An 18,544-nucleotide genomic window follows, 5' to 3' on the forward strand; every position below is an offset into this window, starting at 1 on the left:
ATGAATGCAGTGCTTTTGGAAAAGTCCTATTTAAACCAACAGCAACCCGCAGCCCTATTTACTTCAAGCCAAGTATTAAGTATTAACCCCTCCAGTCAGGATGGTCCTGTCTTACCCAACAGCAATCAGCAGCCCTATTTACTACAAGCAGTTAACCCTTTGCTGGAGCATGCATGGCACTGTATTAACCCCTGCACTCCACATAATTATTCCTAAACCAGCAGCAATCTGCAGTCCTCATATAGGTGATGCTTCCCAGGTCTGCAGCTCAGCCTGCAGTCCCTGCTTGCCTCCATCACTGAATCACTTGTGTCTGTAGAAAGCAGCTGAATGCGATTCTAATGATGTGTCTCACCCGGGGCCCCTCCTCTGCCCCCTCCTCCTCCATCTCTCCGGATCCTAGGGACTCTCCCAATCTCAGCCAGCAGCACACAGCCAGCAGCGGGCCATTCCATCAAGGTGTGATTGACAGCACGGGATGGACGCCTCTCACTGCTGCCTGCCTATAAGGACGCCATCATCTCTGTAAACAGAAGGGGGGACCCAAGGAAGGGGGTCTGCAGGGGGTGGTGAGAGAAGAGGCATCAGCCATTGATGTGCATGGATCCCCCAGTCACAGGCAGCTCCATCATTGTCATGCACAGCAGCATCTGAACCTCTGACAGCCCTTTGCATGGCAGCATCAACAAAAATATGCAAATGAGAGCCTGTCTGGGAGGTGATGGTGAGCCTGCCTGCTGCTGGAGACCTAGAATGGGCCACTCCCTAACGTGAGATCGGGGGACCCATCGGGAGGCAGTGAGGAGGCTGCGCTCATCGTCTTCGGATGCTGATGCTGCAGGGGGATCATGTAACTGTCGGGCTGTCGGGGCGGATCATGGCATTGGGCTCTTCCAGGCTTCCCCTCAGCGCAGAGGAAGATGGGGCTGAAGAGCAAGCACTCCGAGGGCCAGTCTAAGGATGGCCAGGGGGAGAAGAAGGCAGCGCTAGGGGCCGAAGATCTGGAGCCCAGCTCCCTGGGGACCGGCCTGGACAAGGATGGCACTCTGCTACTGGTGGGAGCCGGCAAGGAGGAAATCAAACGAAACACCCAAAGCATCGGACTGCTGGCCAAAACCCCCCTGAACTACAGCCGACCCATCAAGAGGAACAATGCCAAGTACAGGAGGTCCCAAACTTTAATCTACGATGCCCTGGAGAGACCCCGAGGGTGGGCACTGCTCTACCATGCCTTTGTGTGAGTACCCGGCCAGCCTGGCACTGACTGTGCCCACACAATATATACAAACATTGTGTCTTCTATATCTATCTATATATCTATTACTGTATCCATGAAATATAGAAACATTGTATTTTCTATCAATATATATCTATTACTGTATCCACAGAATATAGAAACATTGTATCTTCTATCACTGTATCCCTAGAATATAGAAACATTGTATCATATCTATCTATCTATCTATCTATCTATCTATCTATCTATCTATCTCTATCACTGTATTCCCAGAATATATACATTGTATCATCTATCAATATCTATCTATATATCTATCAATGTACCCCCAGAATATAGAAACATTGTATCATCTATCAATATCTATCTATATATCTATTATTGTATCCCCAGAATATAGAAACATTGTATCTGCTATCAATATCTATCTATATTTTACTATATCCCTAGAATATAAAAACACGGCATTATCTATTATACTGTGTCCCTAAAATATACACATTGTATCATATATCTATCTATATCTCTATTACCGTGTCCACACAATATATACAAACATTGTATCTTCTATTTATCAATATCAATCTATCTATTACTATATGCTTATATTGTATAAATTGTATCCTCTATGTATCACTGTATCCTTATAATAGTATCTATCTATCTATCTATCTATCTATCTATCTATCTATCTATCTATCTATCTATCTAATCTCACATGTATCTTCCAGCCTGTACAGAACACCAAACCATACACATTTAGTATATACATGTACTGTAAGCCGTATGATTTCCTGTTGATTGCATGCCAAGTAATAACCAGCTGGTGATGAACAGTTCATGGTGTTTATGTGACATAATGTAGGCTCAATACACAGGAGTAATAAGAGTGATATACGTAAGTATATATGTGTCTTATGGTAGGATCAAAGCATAGAAATAATATATTGTATTTGCAGTGGTGGACACCTAAGGGCTTGTGTAGAAGACCATTATGTAGGCCCTCTATTTGACCACTGGCCATGTAAAATCACTTGTTCACTGTGTACATTGACTGGTAGATAGAAATGAGCCATGTCGATGTCTATGTAATAGAGCACCTGTCTGGTCTTCCTCACCTAATATAAATGGGCCCCTAAATCCCAAAGGACCTAAAGACTTAAGATATAGGCATATACACCTCTACTAATGTGAAATAGGTAAATAAATTTGCCCATATGCGATACATCCAGACATGGCCGCTACAAAAGATGTTTTTGAGTTTCTATGAGGTTTGAGGTATATCATTGCTGGAACTGAAAAGTTTGGGAATGTTGCATCTTCCGATCACGACAGGTTTATAAACGTGTGTACCTACAGTATCTCCTAATGTGAAAACACAAGGTTTTGGGGAAGACCTTAGTAGGCAGTCAGGGTTTGAATGTATAAAAGTGACTTTCTTTGGGTATTTGGTATAATATTCTTACTGGACTCTTCAGACATCTGACCCCATCCTGTATTAGGACTTTTGTATATGGGGTGCTGGAATATGGAAGGATTAAAGTGGGCCCCATGGTTATTCTCATTCTACTCCTATCATATGATGTACCCATCTCCTCATAAGAATCTTAGGTAGTCCCCTTTTCAATGTGTACAAGTATGAACTTATTGCCCCATTGCAACCAATCCCAAGTTGACGTTCTCCAGCTTTAATGCTCACTGCAGGTTTCAGTCTAATTGGTTTCTGTGGGCCAACATTGTTTGTTTTTTAGACATTGAGCCTAAAGTGTTGAAAGCCTTCTTTAGGTAAATATGGTGATAAAAACCTGCTCTTCTTCTATTCATCGTCTTCCCAGCAGTGGGAAACTGAAAGACACAATCTGATTGGTTTCTTTAAGCAACACAAAAAGTTCTAGATGCTGTGACATACTGAACGTGTGTTTGGAGAAGCTGTCAGACTTGTAGGAAGGAGAAGGATTTGATGCACCTGGCCAGTTGGCATACTGTTGGTCGAAGGTCAATGCGACATGAAGGCAAGACCATCTGAGCACAATGCAGGCTCCCCAGTTCCCATTGGAGTCCAACGGTTATTCCATACCTCCCAATTGTCCCTCATTTGGATCCAAATCCCCCTGTCCCACTTTCCACCTCAGTTGTCTCTCTTTTTGATCTAATGGACAGATATTTATGAACAGGTCCTATCTCACTACCAAAAGTTTTATTCTGCACTAAAATCTTCATCTGATATCTTCATTATCTTGTTTGCTATTTCGATAAGCCAGTTTAAAGGAAAAGTAATGGAGAAAAAATGGGCCTAATCAATTATTTTTGTCATATGACTTCTTAATGGTTGGCATAAGTGGGGCATAGTAAGGTAAGGTAGGGCATGGTATTCATTGCCCAGAAACATTGTGCTGGAAGGTGTCCCTCTTGGGGTGGGGGGCATGGCCAAGTCTGCACTCATACCCCTAGGCTTCTGTTCTTGGGTACCAGGCATGGGGTGGTAATCTGGTTTGAAAAAAAAACGGGGCATTTTGACCAGTACAAGTACTGGTCAAAATGCCCTGTTTTTCCGCCCTCACCCTGCAGCACCATAAGGCGGCCGCCTTACTTGCCTTGCAGTAGCACCGGGCCTGCTTCTACTTCCTGGACTGATATGCTTAACACAGAGGTATAAATAATTGACACATTAACCCCTTAGCCCTCGTTCACACCTGAACGTTTTGTAGCGCGTTCTACGCTTGACGAACGCTCTACAAAACGCTCAAACATGAAAATCCCATTGTTTTCAATGGGTCTGGTTCACACCTCGGCGTATTTCAGCCCGTCCCTAATGCGCTACAAAACGGCCCACGCCTGAAAAGGTACATGTACTACTTTGGGCCGTTTTTGTTGCGCGTTTCCATTGGGATACAGCCAAGTAGCCCTCGGAAACGTGCGTTTGTCGCGCAATTTTTTTTACCGCGAACTGCGGTAAAAAAATGCGTGACAAACGCGCGACAGACGCGCATATGCAATATGCCTAGGTGTGAACCAGGCCTTAGCAACCAGTGACGCACATAGTACGTCACTGACAGTGGGCCCGTTTAAACAAACTAGCCGGCGGGACTCTGTTTACAATTGTAAAGCCAGCTGCCGGCTTTACATTGTGAAGCAATTATTTCGGCTCAGCTGCTGTCAGATTGCTTCTAGTGGCCGGTAAATTGCCGGCTCCCCCTGCCCTGCACCCACGCTGTGTTTCCCGGGCTCTGTGGGCCCGGAACTGACATTTTGGGTGTCGGCGGGAACCTGGGAAAGAAAACGTTGAACGTCCGTTCACCGGTCTCCTCCCTGTTCTATGGGATCGTATTACATCACGTCCGGTCCCATAGCTGTCAGTTCTGGGCTCCTGAAGCCCAGTTATAAGCTATTGAAGTGCGATCTGCACTTCAATCGCTTATTTAAAGTGCAAAGGTGACACTAGGGGTCTTTTGGACCCCCAGTATCACCTTAAAGACGACCTGTCACTACTAATATGCTATCACATGGGGGCTTGTAAGCTTCCCTATGTGGTAGCAAGTAAAAGTAGACAAAAAAAATACAAAAAATATTAAAATAAATGCCAAAATATTTTTAAAAATGTTTAAAGTCCCACGCGAGCATGAAGTATTCACATAAACACACGTCAGGCGTATCTATGTACAAAAACGTCAATCACGCTACACATGTTTGGTATCACCACACACACACCCGAGTGTGAGCAATAATTCTCGGGCCAATATTTTTGCGTATCTAAATTGATGCTCTGTAGGGGCTCTTAAAGTGTCGTCTATGGACTTTTTGGGGTACTAAATTTTGTCGCTGTTTCACAGACGCACACAATTTGTAACCTGGGCATGTTGGGTATCTATTTACTCGTCGTAACTTCATCTTTTATATTTTAGGGTATGGGTATTATATTGTGTTTTGGGGCACTAAATGTAACTTAAGTGCATTTTTTTAACTAAATTTTTACAAACTTTTTGTATTTGATAAAGAGTTGCGCTAATATCGTGCAACATAAAAATTTGCAACTGCCAACATTTAATTCTACATGATCTTGGCTTTTAGAAAATATATAATGTTTGGGGGTTTTAAGTAATTTTCAGGTCAAAAATGTGGATTATGACGTATGCAAAAAAAAGAAAAAAAGGCCTTGGCAGAGTAATGGTCGTAAGGGGTTAAGAATATTTTGGTTAAATTGGAGGTGACTGCTTACATACATTGGCTAAGGTATGAGGACGCCATGCATCAGGATGAAGGTTCCCCTATACAGTGAGTTTCCTGCTCTATAGGAGCACCCACACTGAGACATGTATAACACTTACTTCACTAATCAAAGTTAATCTATCACCAACATGAACGATCCATACTGAACATGTGATGGGAAAACAAAAAGGGTAAAGATTGCCTTTAGTAAAAAGCTCATCCCAAAATACCTAGATCCTGAGTATGTTGATTGGAGCAACATGCATCATATTTTTTTCTAAGATAATTTTTGCAAAGTCATTGTAAATTGAGAAAGCTGGTTTGATGACCAGCGGAACGTCTTCAAGAAAAATATAGCAAATCCAGTTGTTCTGATTTATTTTCTACAGATAGATCCAGAAAGATAGACAAGTTCTATACATATGTTGACATTTCCTGTAAAAGTCAAGTTTGGCCCTGTCCCCTTTAGGATACCTATTAGTCATCAGGTTAAAGGATAAATAGGAAGGGCAAGGATGTTGGAAGGGCCAGGACCAAACTCGACCTTTTGAGATTTGCCTATAACTTCACTATAGGGTTGCCACCTTTTCTTCAAGTGAAACCTAAACACTCTAGCGCCATGCGTGGCAATTTTTGTGGAGAATATACTGTAGAGGAGAGAGTGAGGAGAGGCAGCCAGGGGAGGGAGTAAGGAGACCGTCTATAGATGACTACAAATCCCAGCAATACATAATACAGCATAATATGAAGCTATACTATATACTCTGGGTTGGCGCCCTGATGTCTCCTGGCGGCCTATGCAGGCTCTCAGTTGGGCTGTCTGGGCTCTCAGTTGGGCTGTCTGGGCTCTCAGTTGGGCTGTCTGGGCTCTCAGTTGGGCTGTCTGGGCTCTCAGTTGGGCTGTGTGGGCTCTCAGGTGGGCTGTCTGGGCTCTCAGGTGGGCTGTCCGGGCTCTCAGGTGGACTGTGCGATACTCAGATGGGCTGTGCGACTCTCAGTGCTGTCTGGGTTATGGTGTCTCACCAGGCGTCCGCAGGCAGCACAGTGTCAGGGAGCCAGAGGAGGAGGAGGAACAATCACAGATGCGGCTGCCGAGGTCCCTGGCGAAGAGCGATCTTGAGCGGCCGCATCTGCCTGAAACCCGGATCTTACTCTGAGCTGCGGGAAGATGCTGCTGCCAGAGATCGCGCTTGACGGGGACCTTGGCAGCCGCATCCGTCAGAAAATTTAAAGTGCCAGTGTTGGCACTGTCTTGTGTCCGGGTGCCCGCTGGCTGAACACCCGGACACAAGACTCCAAAACCAGACTGTCCAGTTGTAAAACCAGACGGGTGGCAACCCTACTTCACTAGTAGTGAAGAGTGAATCTGCGGAAATTTGGTTTCAGAGGAATTTAGCACATTTTACCAATAATTAGGCAAACCCAATTTTCAAACTCTAATTTTTGGTGTGTTTTACACTTCTGTGCTAAGAAACATTTAATAACTCTGAAATACAAAACGAAAGAACCCTGCATTGTGTTGTTGCGTTACAATTTTCAAGATGCCATTTTTACCCGTTTTTTTTTTCTTTACTGTGCTCTAAAAAAATCTCAAGGCACAACAAACTACACCTAAAACAAATTAAACACTCTGTGGAGGGCTGGGGGGGACTCCCATGCCATTTGGGTGACAACAACTTGTCTAGCAGCTCTCCAAAGGGAAAAAAATCAAACTTTGGAAATTCTGGTTGGGTTTGAACTAGCACAGCTGTGTCTGTTTTAACGCTGTGCAATGTTCCTGTATATGAGTACCTGTGATTATTGTAAGGCATTGACAAAAATATAATGTATCCAAACATGTTTGGAGTAGGAAAATTGCAAACTGCAAATATATTTTCTAGGAAGGGTGTCTTTAAAGGAAGCCTTTTCCTGGTGTTAGGGAACCAAGAAACAAGACAGAAACTAAAGTGCAGGTTAAAAATTAAAAGAGTTTATTGAAAACAATAAACATAAATGGCATAAAACAATGGAGAAAGTCTAGGGCATCATCAGTGCCAAGCCACAGGTCAGATGCCAAAGCAGGTAGTCAGCCAAACCAGGTCAGGGAGAGCAGGATGAACGGAAACCATAGCTGGAGTCGGGAACAAGGAGATCAGTCAGCCAGAGCCAGGGTCATACAAGGAGAACAGGAATGACAGCAGAGCACTTGGTAGATCCGGACAAGGACAGAGACTGAATAGACCAGATGATAGTTAAATAGTGAACTGGTGTTGTATCATAACTCTTAGACAGGAATTTACCAGAAGTTTGTTTGTAATTGCAGAATGATGATGTTTAGGGGTCTGGTCATATAAGGGCAGCAAAAAGGAACAAGCAGTGTCAGACATACTGCAAACAAGGCATTCTGAAGCCAACTGGAAGAGGAAGGGTAAGAAACCCTGACACCTGAGTGCACCAACTCTTGATTGACCACAAAGCGAGGCGTGCGTTCATAGAGATGTGCCACAAAAATCATACCTCTCTATGTGGTCACCATAGCCCTCATATTGTTACCCAAATGCTGAAGTAAAACTATCTTAATGGTCTTACTTAACCCCTTAAAGACAAGGGGGGATTTATCAAAACTGGAGCAGCTGTGCATGGCAACCAATCAGCTTCTCTCTTCAGTTAAGATTTGAAAATGAAAGAGAGAAGCTGATTGGTTGCCATGTACATTTGCTCCAGATTTTGTCTGTTCCAGTTTTGATGTGTTTCCATCCCCTTCCTGTCCAGGCCATTTTTCGGTATTCAGCGCTGCACTACTTTCACATTTATACCGGCATGTACTGTACTGAAAAACATTTTATACCATGTTTTTGGGACACATAGAGTTTCGTAGTATTTAATCACAACTGGGGTTTTAAAGGTTTTACTATACCGTATTAAGAAAAAATTACTGAAAATTAAAAAAAAAAAAAAGTTTTTTATTTACATTATGTTATAACACATTTATTATTACCCAATTTTTTGGGTAAAATATAAAAGACGGGGTCACGTTGGGTAAATAGACACCAAACATGTCAAGCCTTAAAATTGCCCGCACCCAAGAAATCTCCAAAAACTACCATACCCAAATTTGACCATAGGCGACACTTTAAAAGCTTTTATCGATCATCAGTTTAGTGATATCAGTGAATAATGTCCCTACAACTATTGTTCTCACTCTGACGTTCGCGGTGATATGTAACATGTGTGGCATAATGGGCGCAAATGTCGTTTTCGCCCTATGCGCACCCGACGCACGTTTGCCTGCGTGGGGGTGGGGGCGTCAAAACTTTTTATTTCCTATTTTTTCTTTTTGACTTTATTGCTATCACCTGGGGGGCTAAGACTCCCCCTATGTGATAGCAAAGAGCATGTGACAGGTCCTCTTTATGAAGACATCAGGGGTCTTTAAGGCGCATAATGTCATCTAGGGACCACCAAAGAAGCTGATGAAGGAGAGATCTGCTTCACCAGCTTCTCTCCAGCTTCTAAATCCGGTGAATGTGCCCAGTGACAGCGGAAGTGATGTAATATACATTACTTCCTTCATTCTGACACCGGAGAGGGGACTGGAGGGAGATTGTGTGCTGATCTCCCTCGGATCCCCTGTCACAGAGCCGACTGTGTATTTTTATACCCTTGACCCCTGCACTCTGTGTATTATATACTCCTGACCCCTGCACACTGTGTATAATACACAGAGTGCAGGGGTCAAGGGTATAGAAATACACAGAGTGCAGGGGTCAGGAGTATATAATAAACAGATTGCAGGGGTCAAGAGCCTTATTCCTCTCCTATGTCCTTAACAATCCTAGCAATGCCCTGATATTATGTTATCTTCCTTCTGTGAACTTCTAATCTCCCCATCCCCCATATAATACTCCTGACCCCTGCACTCTGTGCATTTTATACCCTTGACCCCTGCAATCTGTTTATTATATACTCCTGACCCCTGCACTCTGTGTATTTTATACCTTTGACCCCCACACTCGTCTGCAGGTGTCTGTTAGACTCTCGTTTGTGGCACAGTAATTGAAGCATATTTTGTTCAGTGAGTAGGCTCAGGTCCTATTTAACCATGCATCTTGAAGTGCCTCCTACTCTTAGCACCATCTGGTTTACAGCAGAATGGCAGAGCACAAGGAATCCCCTCCAAATGTTTCTTTATTTCATACTGGAAAGTCCTTAAAAGCAACAGCCATTTACATTTTTCAGCCCTACTGTGCCTTAGTTGTGGCATTTGTTGGTGCAACGTGGCCTCACCCACCATTAGGCTTGCCGTGCCATGCCTTATTCCTCTCCTATGTTAACAATCCTAGCAATGCCCTGATATTATGTTATCTTCCTTCTGTGAACTTCTAATCTCCCCATCCCCCATATAATAAAGATGAACACAGGGAGAAATGTATGAAGTCCAGCCTGTATAGAAACTAGGGAGGCACCTATATATCGGCCGCCGAAACATATCGTCAGAAAATAGCACTTTTGGCTAAATGCCGAAAGTGCCAATTTCTGGCCGATGCAACGGTGCATCCGCGCTTTCTCTCCTCCCTGCTGGGCGCTGCCCTGTGTCCCAACAAAATAATAATGATCAAAACTGGGGGAAAAAGTGTTTTCTTTACGTTTCTTCCTCCTTTTTTTATTTTATTATATATGTAATTCGGACTAAGCGAGGCGTTAGGTACACATACGTGATATATACAGATATATAGCCCTATCTGTCCTCTGAAAAAACAATATATATGATATGTGTGGGTGCACTTGGTAAGAAAGTATATTACTGCCATGGAAGAATCACACAGCAAAAATGCCAAAATGTTAAAAAGTGCATCGTCAGTCATTAACCAACAGAAACTGAAAACAAGCTCAGCCAAGAAGGGGTTAAAGTGTTGGGTAAATCCCTTTCACTCTGTATTGGGAATGGTGGGAGATGTGATATTCTGCTCTGAATTTATTGCCGAGATGTGACATTCAGTCTGGAGGGATAGTTAGTTTTATTCACATATACTGTGTATATATAATACTGATGTGTATATATATTATCCCGGCAGATGGAGAGGTGTATACGTCCTGTGGGTACATGGCTGGTCGGGGTGAGCCTGCTTGGATACATGCCGGGGATGACATATGTGTACGGCTCTTTTACTGTAACAGAATTAGTTCATCTCTGAGAGTTTGAGGATGAGCTGCGTTTGATTGGCCGCCTCCTCCTCCGTGTGTCTGGAGTCAGATCTATAGAGGGGAGCAGCATCACATGTTACCATGGAAACGCTGCAAGGTGTTATTCCCAGATTTTATTCAGGTTATAATTAGCAAGTAAATTGTAAATATAATCTATCTATCTATCTATCTATCTATCTACCTATCTATCTCCAGTATTATTATAATACACGGTTACATAGGGCCAACAGTGTGTGTAGCGCTACAAAATACAGACAATACAGTTACAATCCCAATCCCAGCGGTAACCTCCGGCAAGTGTCAGGGCCAGCGGTAACTTCCGGCAAGTGTCAGGGCCAGCGATAACCTTCGGCAAGTGTCAGGGCCAGCGATAACCTCCGGCAAGTGTCAGGGCCAGCGATAACCTCCGGCAAGTATCAGGGCCAGCGATAACCTCCGGCAAGTATCAGGGCCAGCGATAACCTCCGGCAAGTATCAGGGCCAGCGATAACCTCCGGCAAGTATCAGGGACAACAAAAATGGCCTACACCAATAACCCCCAGCAAGTGTCAGGGACAGCAATGATACCTCCCAGCAGTACCCCCAGAAGTGTTAGGGCCAGCAGTAACCCACAACAAGTGGCAGGGACAGCAATGATAACTCCCAGCAATAACTCCCAATAAGTGTCAGTGCCAGCAATACCCCAGTAAGTGTCAGGGCCAGCAATGATAACCCCCACCAATAATCCCAGCAAGTGTGAGGGCAAGCAATGGATTTTTACAATTTTTTTTTAACTTTTGGATAGAGTGGGGAAGGATTGGGATCCCTTTTAGGTTGTTAATGCTATCTGGGGATCTCCTATCACTTTTGTTGTCCCAATGACAACAATTTAATCAGACAGGAAATGTATACATACATGCAACATTAAAACAAATAACAGATTCCCTTTACTGTAATACTATGAGGCTGTTACAGGTATTAGCAGGGGAGCTCCATCTTTGCCATACCCTTCCGTTTCTCCCTTCAATTCCCGGATCTTTAGTGAAATGTTACTTAGCAGATTTACTTTACAGGAATATATTTTAGTTCACACACTCGGTATGCTAGCAACCTTCCTGCTGATTTCATGCAAAGTCTTTGTACGTTTTTGTTGCTGTGACTGATAATCAATGGAGTTGACTGAATCAATTAGGTAAAAGTGTTATGTGAGGTGAAGGCTCAGTGATGGGATTTGTTTATACAGTTTCACTCAAAGATGTGAATTAACCCTTTACCATGAAATACTCTGATATAATACATGGGGGCTTTTTTGGACAAGCAAAATGTTTTTACATTGGGAATAAAAGCCTGTCTGTCCTCAACATGCTTATCAATTATACATGTCGGCTTTTATTTTTGTTCTTTTTTTAATTCTGTTGACATTGATGACCAAAGCTCACTCTTAGAACACCTCTAAAACATTTATTGTACACCTGTCACGAATCTAAGCAGTTTAAAGGGACTGTCCTAAAACTAATTCCCAAAACATCAACTGTCCCTGCAAAAGCTAACAACTGGCTGCTAACCTCTCTTGTTGACCACATCGCTACCAAACATTGTTCTGAAATGGCCCAGAAATTCTCTGTAGAAGCCACATTTCTGGGACTGTTAATCTCCTAATCTCTTGCTGCACTCAATGGTTCCTCCCACCCTTCTCCACAGGACACAGTAGTGACTTAGTCGTTGACAGGAGGAACCACTGAGCATTGCAGGAGGCCAGGAGATTGACACTACCAGGCATGGTGGTTTAGTGCGCATAGATATAGATATCTATGCGCAGATAGATAGACCAACATCTCAGAGAAATATGTACAGACATAGAAAGAACAGATTATAATGGACTTTATGGGTGCAGACTATATCTGGTCAGACAAAATGAATATTAAATATCTAGTAGTAATCACATGCAGTTGGACTTGTTCTATAATCTATATATTGTTCGCTTCCTCCACAGCAGTCTAATATACATATTCACACCTCCCTATGCCACAGCAGCCATGTTTACAGTCCCCCGACCCCAAGAAGCTGTAATGGGCTTCATTGGTGGCATACTGTTCAATGATTAGTACTATACCTTGTATCAGTTGGGCATAGCCATAATCCTTAAGCACAAATCTCCCCCTGGCAAGATTTGTCCTCTTCTTTGCTGTATGTGATGTGACTATAAAGGGCTCGGCTTCCCATCAGTGCACGCTGAGGAAAATTTGTGGTCAATGGTTATTGGTTACCTTTATGTCTGGCCACTGTAAGATATTGCACTAGCCATTACCCTCTATACGCCAACAACACTGGTGTCACTGGCCTAGGACCCAGCTGCCTTGGCTAGTGATAACTATGGGCAGGACATCCTGGTCACCAAGGGACGTTTGGCCTACACCCTAGCAACCATGATGTGGTCATTCCAATAGTCTCCAAAGATATCGTTCACAGTTTCCATGTTGTTACTCCCAGTGCCCATATATTATAGAAACTTCTCATACAGTTGACGTTGAGTAAAGGAGGAAACACACATCGTCAGCAAAAACAAGCTGAAAAGTCCATTAGATAAAAGTCCAGCCTAATAAGCACAGCCAATAACTTCCTTTACAAGCTGACCCCATTCTGTTTTACAATGTGAAGTCAGGGAAAGCTCTCTCCTATCGATCTCCAATGCAGGATCGATGCTTTCTTCAACTAGGAGCTACAATACCAGGACATGCCGTGCACCATAACCGAGGGGTGGACAATTTATAATGAAATTCAGGAGCCAGCCTTTCCAATCCAGGAGCCATCATGATTTTTTAGGAACCAGCTCCATTGATAACAACTAGAGAAACCTCCAAAAGTTAGAGGCCAGCTGGAATTTTCAGCTACCTGTCTCCTAGTGTTTGTCCAGCCCTGCCATAACCCTTATGCATTAGGGTATATGTTGAAGAAGATGAGTAAAAGGAGGGAATGGTGTTGCCCATGGTAGAAAATTCCAGCTATTGTTTCCAAGGGTTGGAAGCACTTTAAGGCGCATAGTGTTGCCGACAAAACACAAGACCGATTCACCAGGAAACTGCAGGAGATGTTTTGCAGCCATGTGGGCATCATTTTTTCTGCCTGTGGGTCTTGTCCTTCCTCTTCTGTGAAGGTACATCGTAGAAATGTGTAAAATGATTTTGGAAAATTAAGTTTGCCCCAAAAACTTCTAATTAGACCCTTGGCTCAATCTTACTTATTGAGTTGCATAGGCATAATTTGCTTATAAAAACCCACTCTATCTATTCAATGGGTGTAGTTTTTTCGGGGGTGTAATTAGGGCATACCTCCCTAAAGCGCCTCAGTTGGAGGGACTGTCCTTTTTGAAACCAAATCGCTCATTCCCTTGTTCCTCCCCAGGTGCCCCTCCTTTTTGGTCCGATAGATCTCAGTATTATAAATTGTTATATATCTATCAAAAGTATTTTACTGCACTTACCCTTTAATCCAACCTTTTAATTATTGCATTTGTTATTTCAGAAGGACTATATAACCTAAAATAAGTGTTGGAATAAAAAAGCACTTGTGGGTTTGACCTTCGCTTTTTTTGCATTATAATTTGTTGCTTGATCTGTGTCACTGGAGGTGTGTCAGGAGGTGTGTCCTATGCATACATACATTGTCAGGGATGGACTTCCTGCTAGGCATTGAGGGGCGACACCTATCTGGCGGTGGGCAGAAGTCTCGGGGCATTTGATGCCCCGCTACTAAACACTGATACCGACCCTTCATTTTTGTAAACTGAAGCCAGCACTGTAAACAGGTGGCGGTTCACAGGAAGGCTGCCGAGGTCCCCAGCAAGCAGGGGACCATGGCAGCCTTCCTGTGAGCCACTGCACCTGTTTACAGCACTGGCCGTACATCTTCTCTTCCTTCCTGAAACCACATCGCCCACCCCTGCCGGCGAGACCAACCGGACTCCTGGTGAGACCCCACACAGCCCAGCATAGACCCCGCACAGTCTCCTGAGAAAAAGAGAGAAGAGCACCCATGCATATAGCTAACATGCAGGATAAAGAAGTCACTGTAGACCATTTCTAGAAAAATGTAAATCATTTATTAACAAATTGCACTGTTATTGCACCCATATCCCAAAACACCATCAACAGTCTCCTGAGACCCCACACAGCCTCCAAAGAGCCTGCTCCAACAGTCTAAGGCCCACAAGTCATTGTGTTTTAGACGGTGTATAGGACTTGATGACTCGAGGGACATTCCATTGCTGGAGTGAAGGAGACAGGCTGAAGGGATTGGTCTAGGAGCAAGTTGAGATCATGGTTCAGGTGAGTATAAATGTTATTTTAGCTCCGTAGAGCAAAAGGAACACTTAACCATTACAGTGCGCCACTGCAAGGGTTAACGTTTTATTTGCCTGGATTTGCAGGAAATGATTAACCATTTTTGAATGTTTGGGGAATGTCAGATTCATTGCTTTATAAATATGTCCCTTAGTTTTGTATTTGTTATGTGTGCACTTTCATTTACAATTTTTTTTATTTTGCTCTATTTTCCCTGTTTTTTTTTTTTTGTTTTTTTTTATGTGAACAATTTAAATAATGAAGCTGACGGGGAGCCATATTTAACACAAGAAGAGCTCCATGGTAGGTAAAAGGAGCTTCTGTAACCCTCATGAGTGATTTGAAGCCCATTGTACCCTTAACAACCTTTAAAAGCCACCTTCCTCATTGACCTCTAAAAACTCAAAGGGCCCATTTACACTTAAAGGAGTTGTAAAATCCCAGCGTATCCTCTCCTGTTACTGTATACCATCCGCATTGTAATAGGTCTACATAGTTTCTGATAAAACAATCAAAGCTTACTTAAAAAAATTCCCTTTTGTGTAGTGAGTGCTGCCTTCCCTACTGCCCATCACTTCCAACAGCTTCCTGGATTCCCAGTGTGCTTTGCATCTTCTTTTCCTGCTGCTTCATGTGACGCAATCTGAATTTCTCAAGACTACACCTCCCATCATGAATTGCTTCCAGCATGCGCGTAATGATGTCACGTGCACTTTACTGCCAGGGCCATCTTGGTGATGGAGCCAGCAAGGAGAGGAGGGAACATTCATCTGGCGGGATAAGATATGCCGCCGGGTCCCCTCCTCTCTCGTGCAGCTATCAGGCTCTCGGTCCATGACCCAGTGCCCAACTTTTCAGGGGGGTGACACCAAAATGACTGTTAGACATTTTGGCATCACTCCCTCTGATGGTGTCACCCGGTGCGGGTTGCACCCCCCTTGTGACTCCACTGATTGAGGAAGTCCATCCTATAGGCTCCTTCAATATGTAAGGTTACAAACTTCTGGATCAATATGATTATTAGGTGTGGGAGAGAACTTATGGAAATTCAATATAGCAGAGTTAGGCAAACTGCAGCCCTCCAGCTGTGGTGCAACTACAAAATCCGATTAGGCATTGCAAATCCGATTAGGCATAACTCCCAGGGGCATAGGTATTGGATTTGTAGTTTTGCCATAGCTGGAGGGCCAGAGTTTACCTATCTTTATTCTATAGGAATACATCATTATTTTTAGCTTTCTGATCATAGATACCCTTTAAGCAATCGATTGTGGTGTGTTAATGAATGTGTTACAGCTCTTGTTACTGTGCATTGTATTAAGGTAGCCCATAGGAATAGGCTGCCAATGCACCACAACGGGTTAAAAAACACACATGACCCTTTTTTCGGAGCACAGCACACCACAACATGGGTTATATGCGTTGTGCAGTGCATTCGGGTGCCATTTACACATAGAACAGATGCATTGCCATACATTGTAGTAAGGCGAGTTAGCATCTGTTGCTGCAATGCACAAGTGTAAATGCGCCTTAAAGTGAAGACTTTATAAGGGAATAATCTCGTCTGTTTTGCCATTTTTGCGCCGATCTCTAGATCTGGTATTAATGCTTCTTGCTATGATATATGGATTTCCTGACATCGGGTCATCGAGTCTCTTTGTTCCTGAGAATACTCTGCATACATTCATATACAGATGTATTTTTCCATAATATGTTCAAGATTAATAACTTTGATCCCCACACAATCTTTCAAAATCCTTCCTTCTGTGCCCGGATCTCCCTGCAACTTTCCATTGTTATTGCCATAAATTCCATGCCGGAGACTTGTACCGATGATGAAAGCCTCCTGTGCCCAGGCGGCTCCGAAACTACAAGTCCCTGGGGAATCTTTAGAACTTTTCTGTAGTCTGTAATGGCAGAGCGGTGTAGAATAAATGGAACCTATTAAAGTGGACCACCATGCTGGAATGTGGGGGGGCCCTCACTGTCCTCGCATACAAGGCTAGGCTATTGGTGTATTGGTACAGTGTAGGAGTATTGGTACAATGAAGGACTATTGCAGGATTAGTACAATGCAGGGCTATTGCAGAATTAGTGCAATGCAGGACTATTGCAGGATTGGTACAATGCAGGACTATTGCAGGATTAACATCTGATTGGCCGGAGAACAGTCACATGTCCGATTTTTAGTTTTGTTTTGAATGAAATACGTATGGATACGAATTTTCGTTAAACATACATTTGGATTAGTTCACATGCGGACGCGTTTGCATTCAAATGTCTGAATTTAACGAAATTTGTAAGAACATCCATTCGGAACAAAACAAAATTTACATGTCTAAGATTGGTACTATGCAGGAATATTACAGCAGTGGTACAGTGCAGGACTATTATAGTATTGATACAATGCAGGACTGTTGGGAGTATTGGCACAATGCAGGACTGTTGGGAAGATTGGCACAATGCAGGACTGTTGGGAGTATTGGCACAATGCAAGACTGTTGGGAGTATTGGCACAATGCAGGACTGTTGGGAGTATTGGCAAAATGCAGGACTGTTGTCTTATTGATACAATGCAGGACTGCTGGAGTGTTTGCACAATGCAGGACTGCTGGAATATTGGTACAATGCATTGTACTTGATTACGTTAGTGTGCAACCAGTGGCCAGATCACCTTAGAGAAGACGGGCTGGTCGCACAGCTCGGAGGAAGCCTGACAGAGTGAGAAAATCCAGCTCCAGAGCGCTATGCATTCTCACACACTGGACAAAGCGCTATGCAATTTTAAGCCATCACAGTCCTGATACATGTTCTCCCTTTTGCAGATGTTGCTCCTTCCTCCAGTGCTGCTCACATGACCAGAACTCCTAGGCATGGAGGAACCCTACAGTATATTTTCCTCTAGGAAATCTAGTTCAGCTTTCTGTTTTTCTTTCTCTCCCAGTGAGATTGTAGACCTAGGTTTACATATCAGAGCAGGTCCACTTTATATTCATCACTGGGGTGGTGTTACCCCTTAGTCCCAGCCATGTGTTTTTGTACGCAGGAACTTCATGCATGTCTGATCAGGTGACCTTAACATTGGAATTTTCGAGATGAGATATTCATGAAGGAAGGTGCTAAAGATGCATCCGTGGTGCAATCACGTGTTGGCGCAATCAAATGTGTTCATTATGACGACTGAGATGAGGGTTTTTATTTTTATTTTTCGTGATTATTTTCACTCATCTTTGGCTGCTTTAAAATGAATTTATTGCAGGGGTTCCAGGCAGAGAGTTTACAGATTAATCCACGGTACAAGGTCCTTCAGTTGTTGCTAAGGGACCGGTCTAGGCTGACGCATTTGCGTTCTGTGTTTTTTTTTTTGTAAAGTGTGACTTCATGTTTGCACATATATTTCACGTGTGATTTTCAGAATGTGTCATCCTTCCCTGGGCTGTATTAGGAAAAATGGCTCTGAAGGCTGGTGCCGGAGGCAGCAAATGGTGATCGCTTTTTCCCTAATCTTTGTGTCTCTTCTGGCTGCCCCTGTGCATGTGTGGCTAAATTCAGAAAGAGAACTGCAGGGATAAGGAGCAGGAGGCATAGAGGGGGGGGG

General features: G+C 43.4%; 1 protein-coding gene across 1 annotated transcript in view; it reads left to right on the top strand.

Moving 5' to 3' along the window:
- Nucleotides 1-574: 574 nt before the first annotated feature.
- The window catches only part of KCNQ3 (potassium voltage-gated channel subfamily Q member 3), a 154,020-nt gene continuing 136,050 nt past the window's right edge, over nt 575-18,544 (top strand). The window contains exon 1 of the mRNA XM_018569977.1: nt 575-1,237. Within this exon, the coding sequence (XP_018425479.1) occupies nt 921-1,237 (317 nt within the window). The 5' untranslated portion in view covers nt 575-920. The remainder of the gene's footprint in view (nt 1,238-18,544) is intronic.

This window comes from Nanorana parkeri, unplaced genomic scaffold (genome assembly GCF_000935625.1).
Source record: "Nanorana parkeri isolate BGI_ZX_2015 unplaced genomic scaffold, ASM93562v1 scaffold1437, whole genome shotgun sequence".
NCBI classification, from domain to species: Eukaryota; Metazoa; Chordata; class Amphibia; order Anura; family Dicroglossidae; genus Nanorana; species Nanorana parkeri.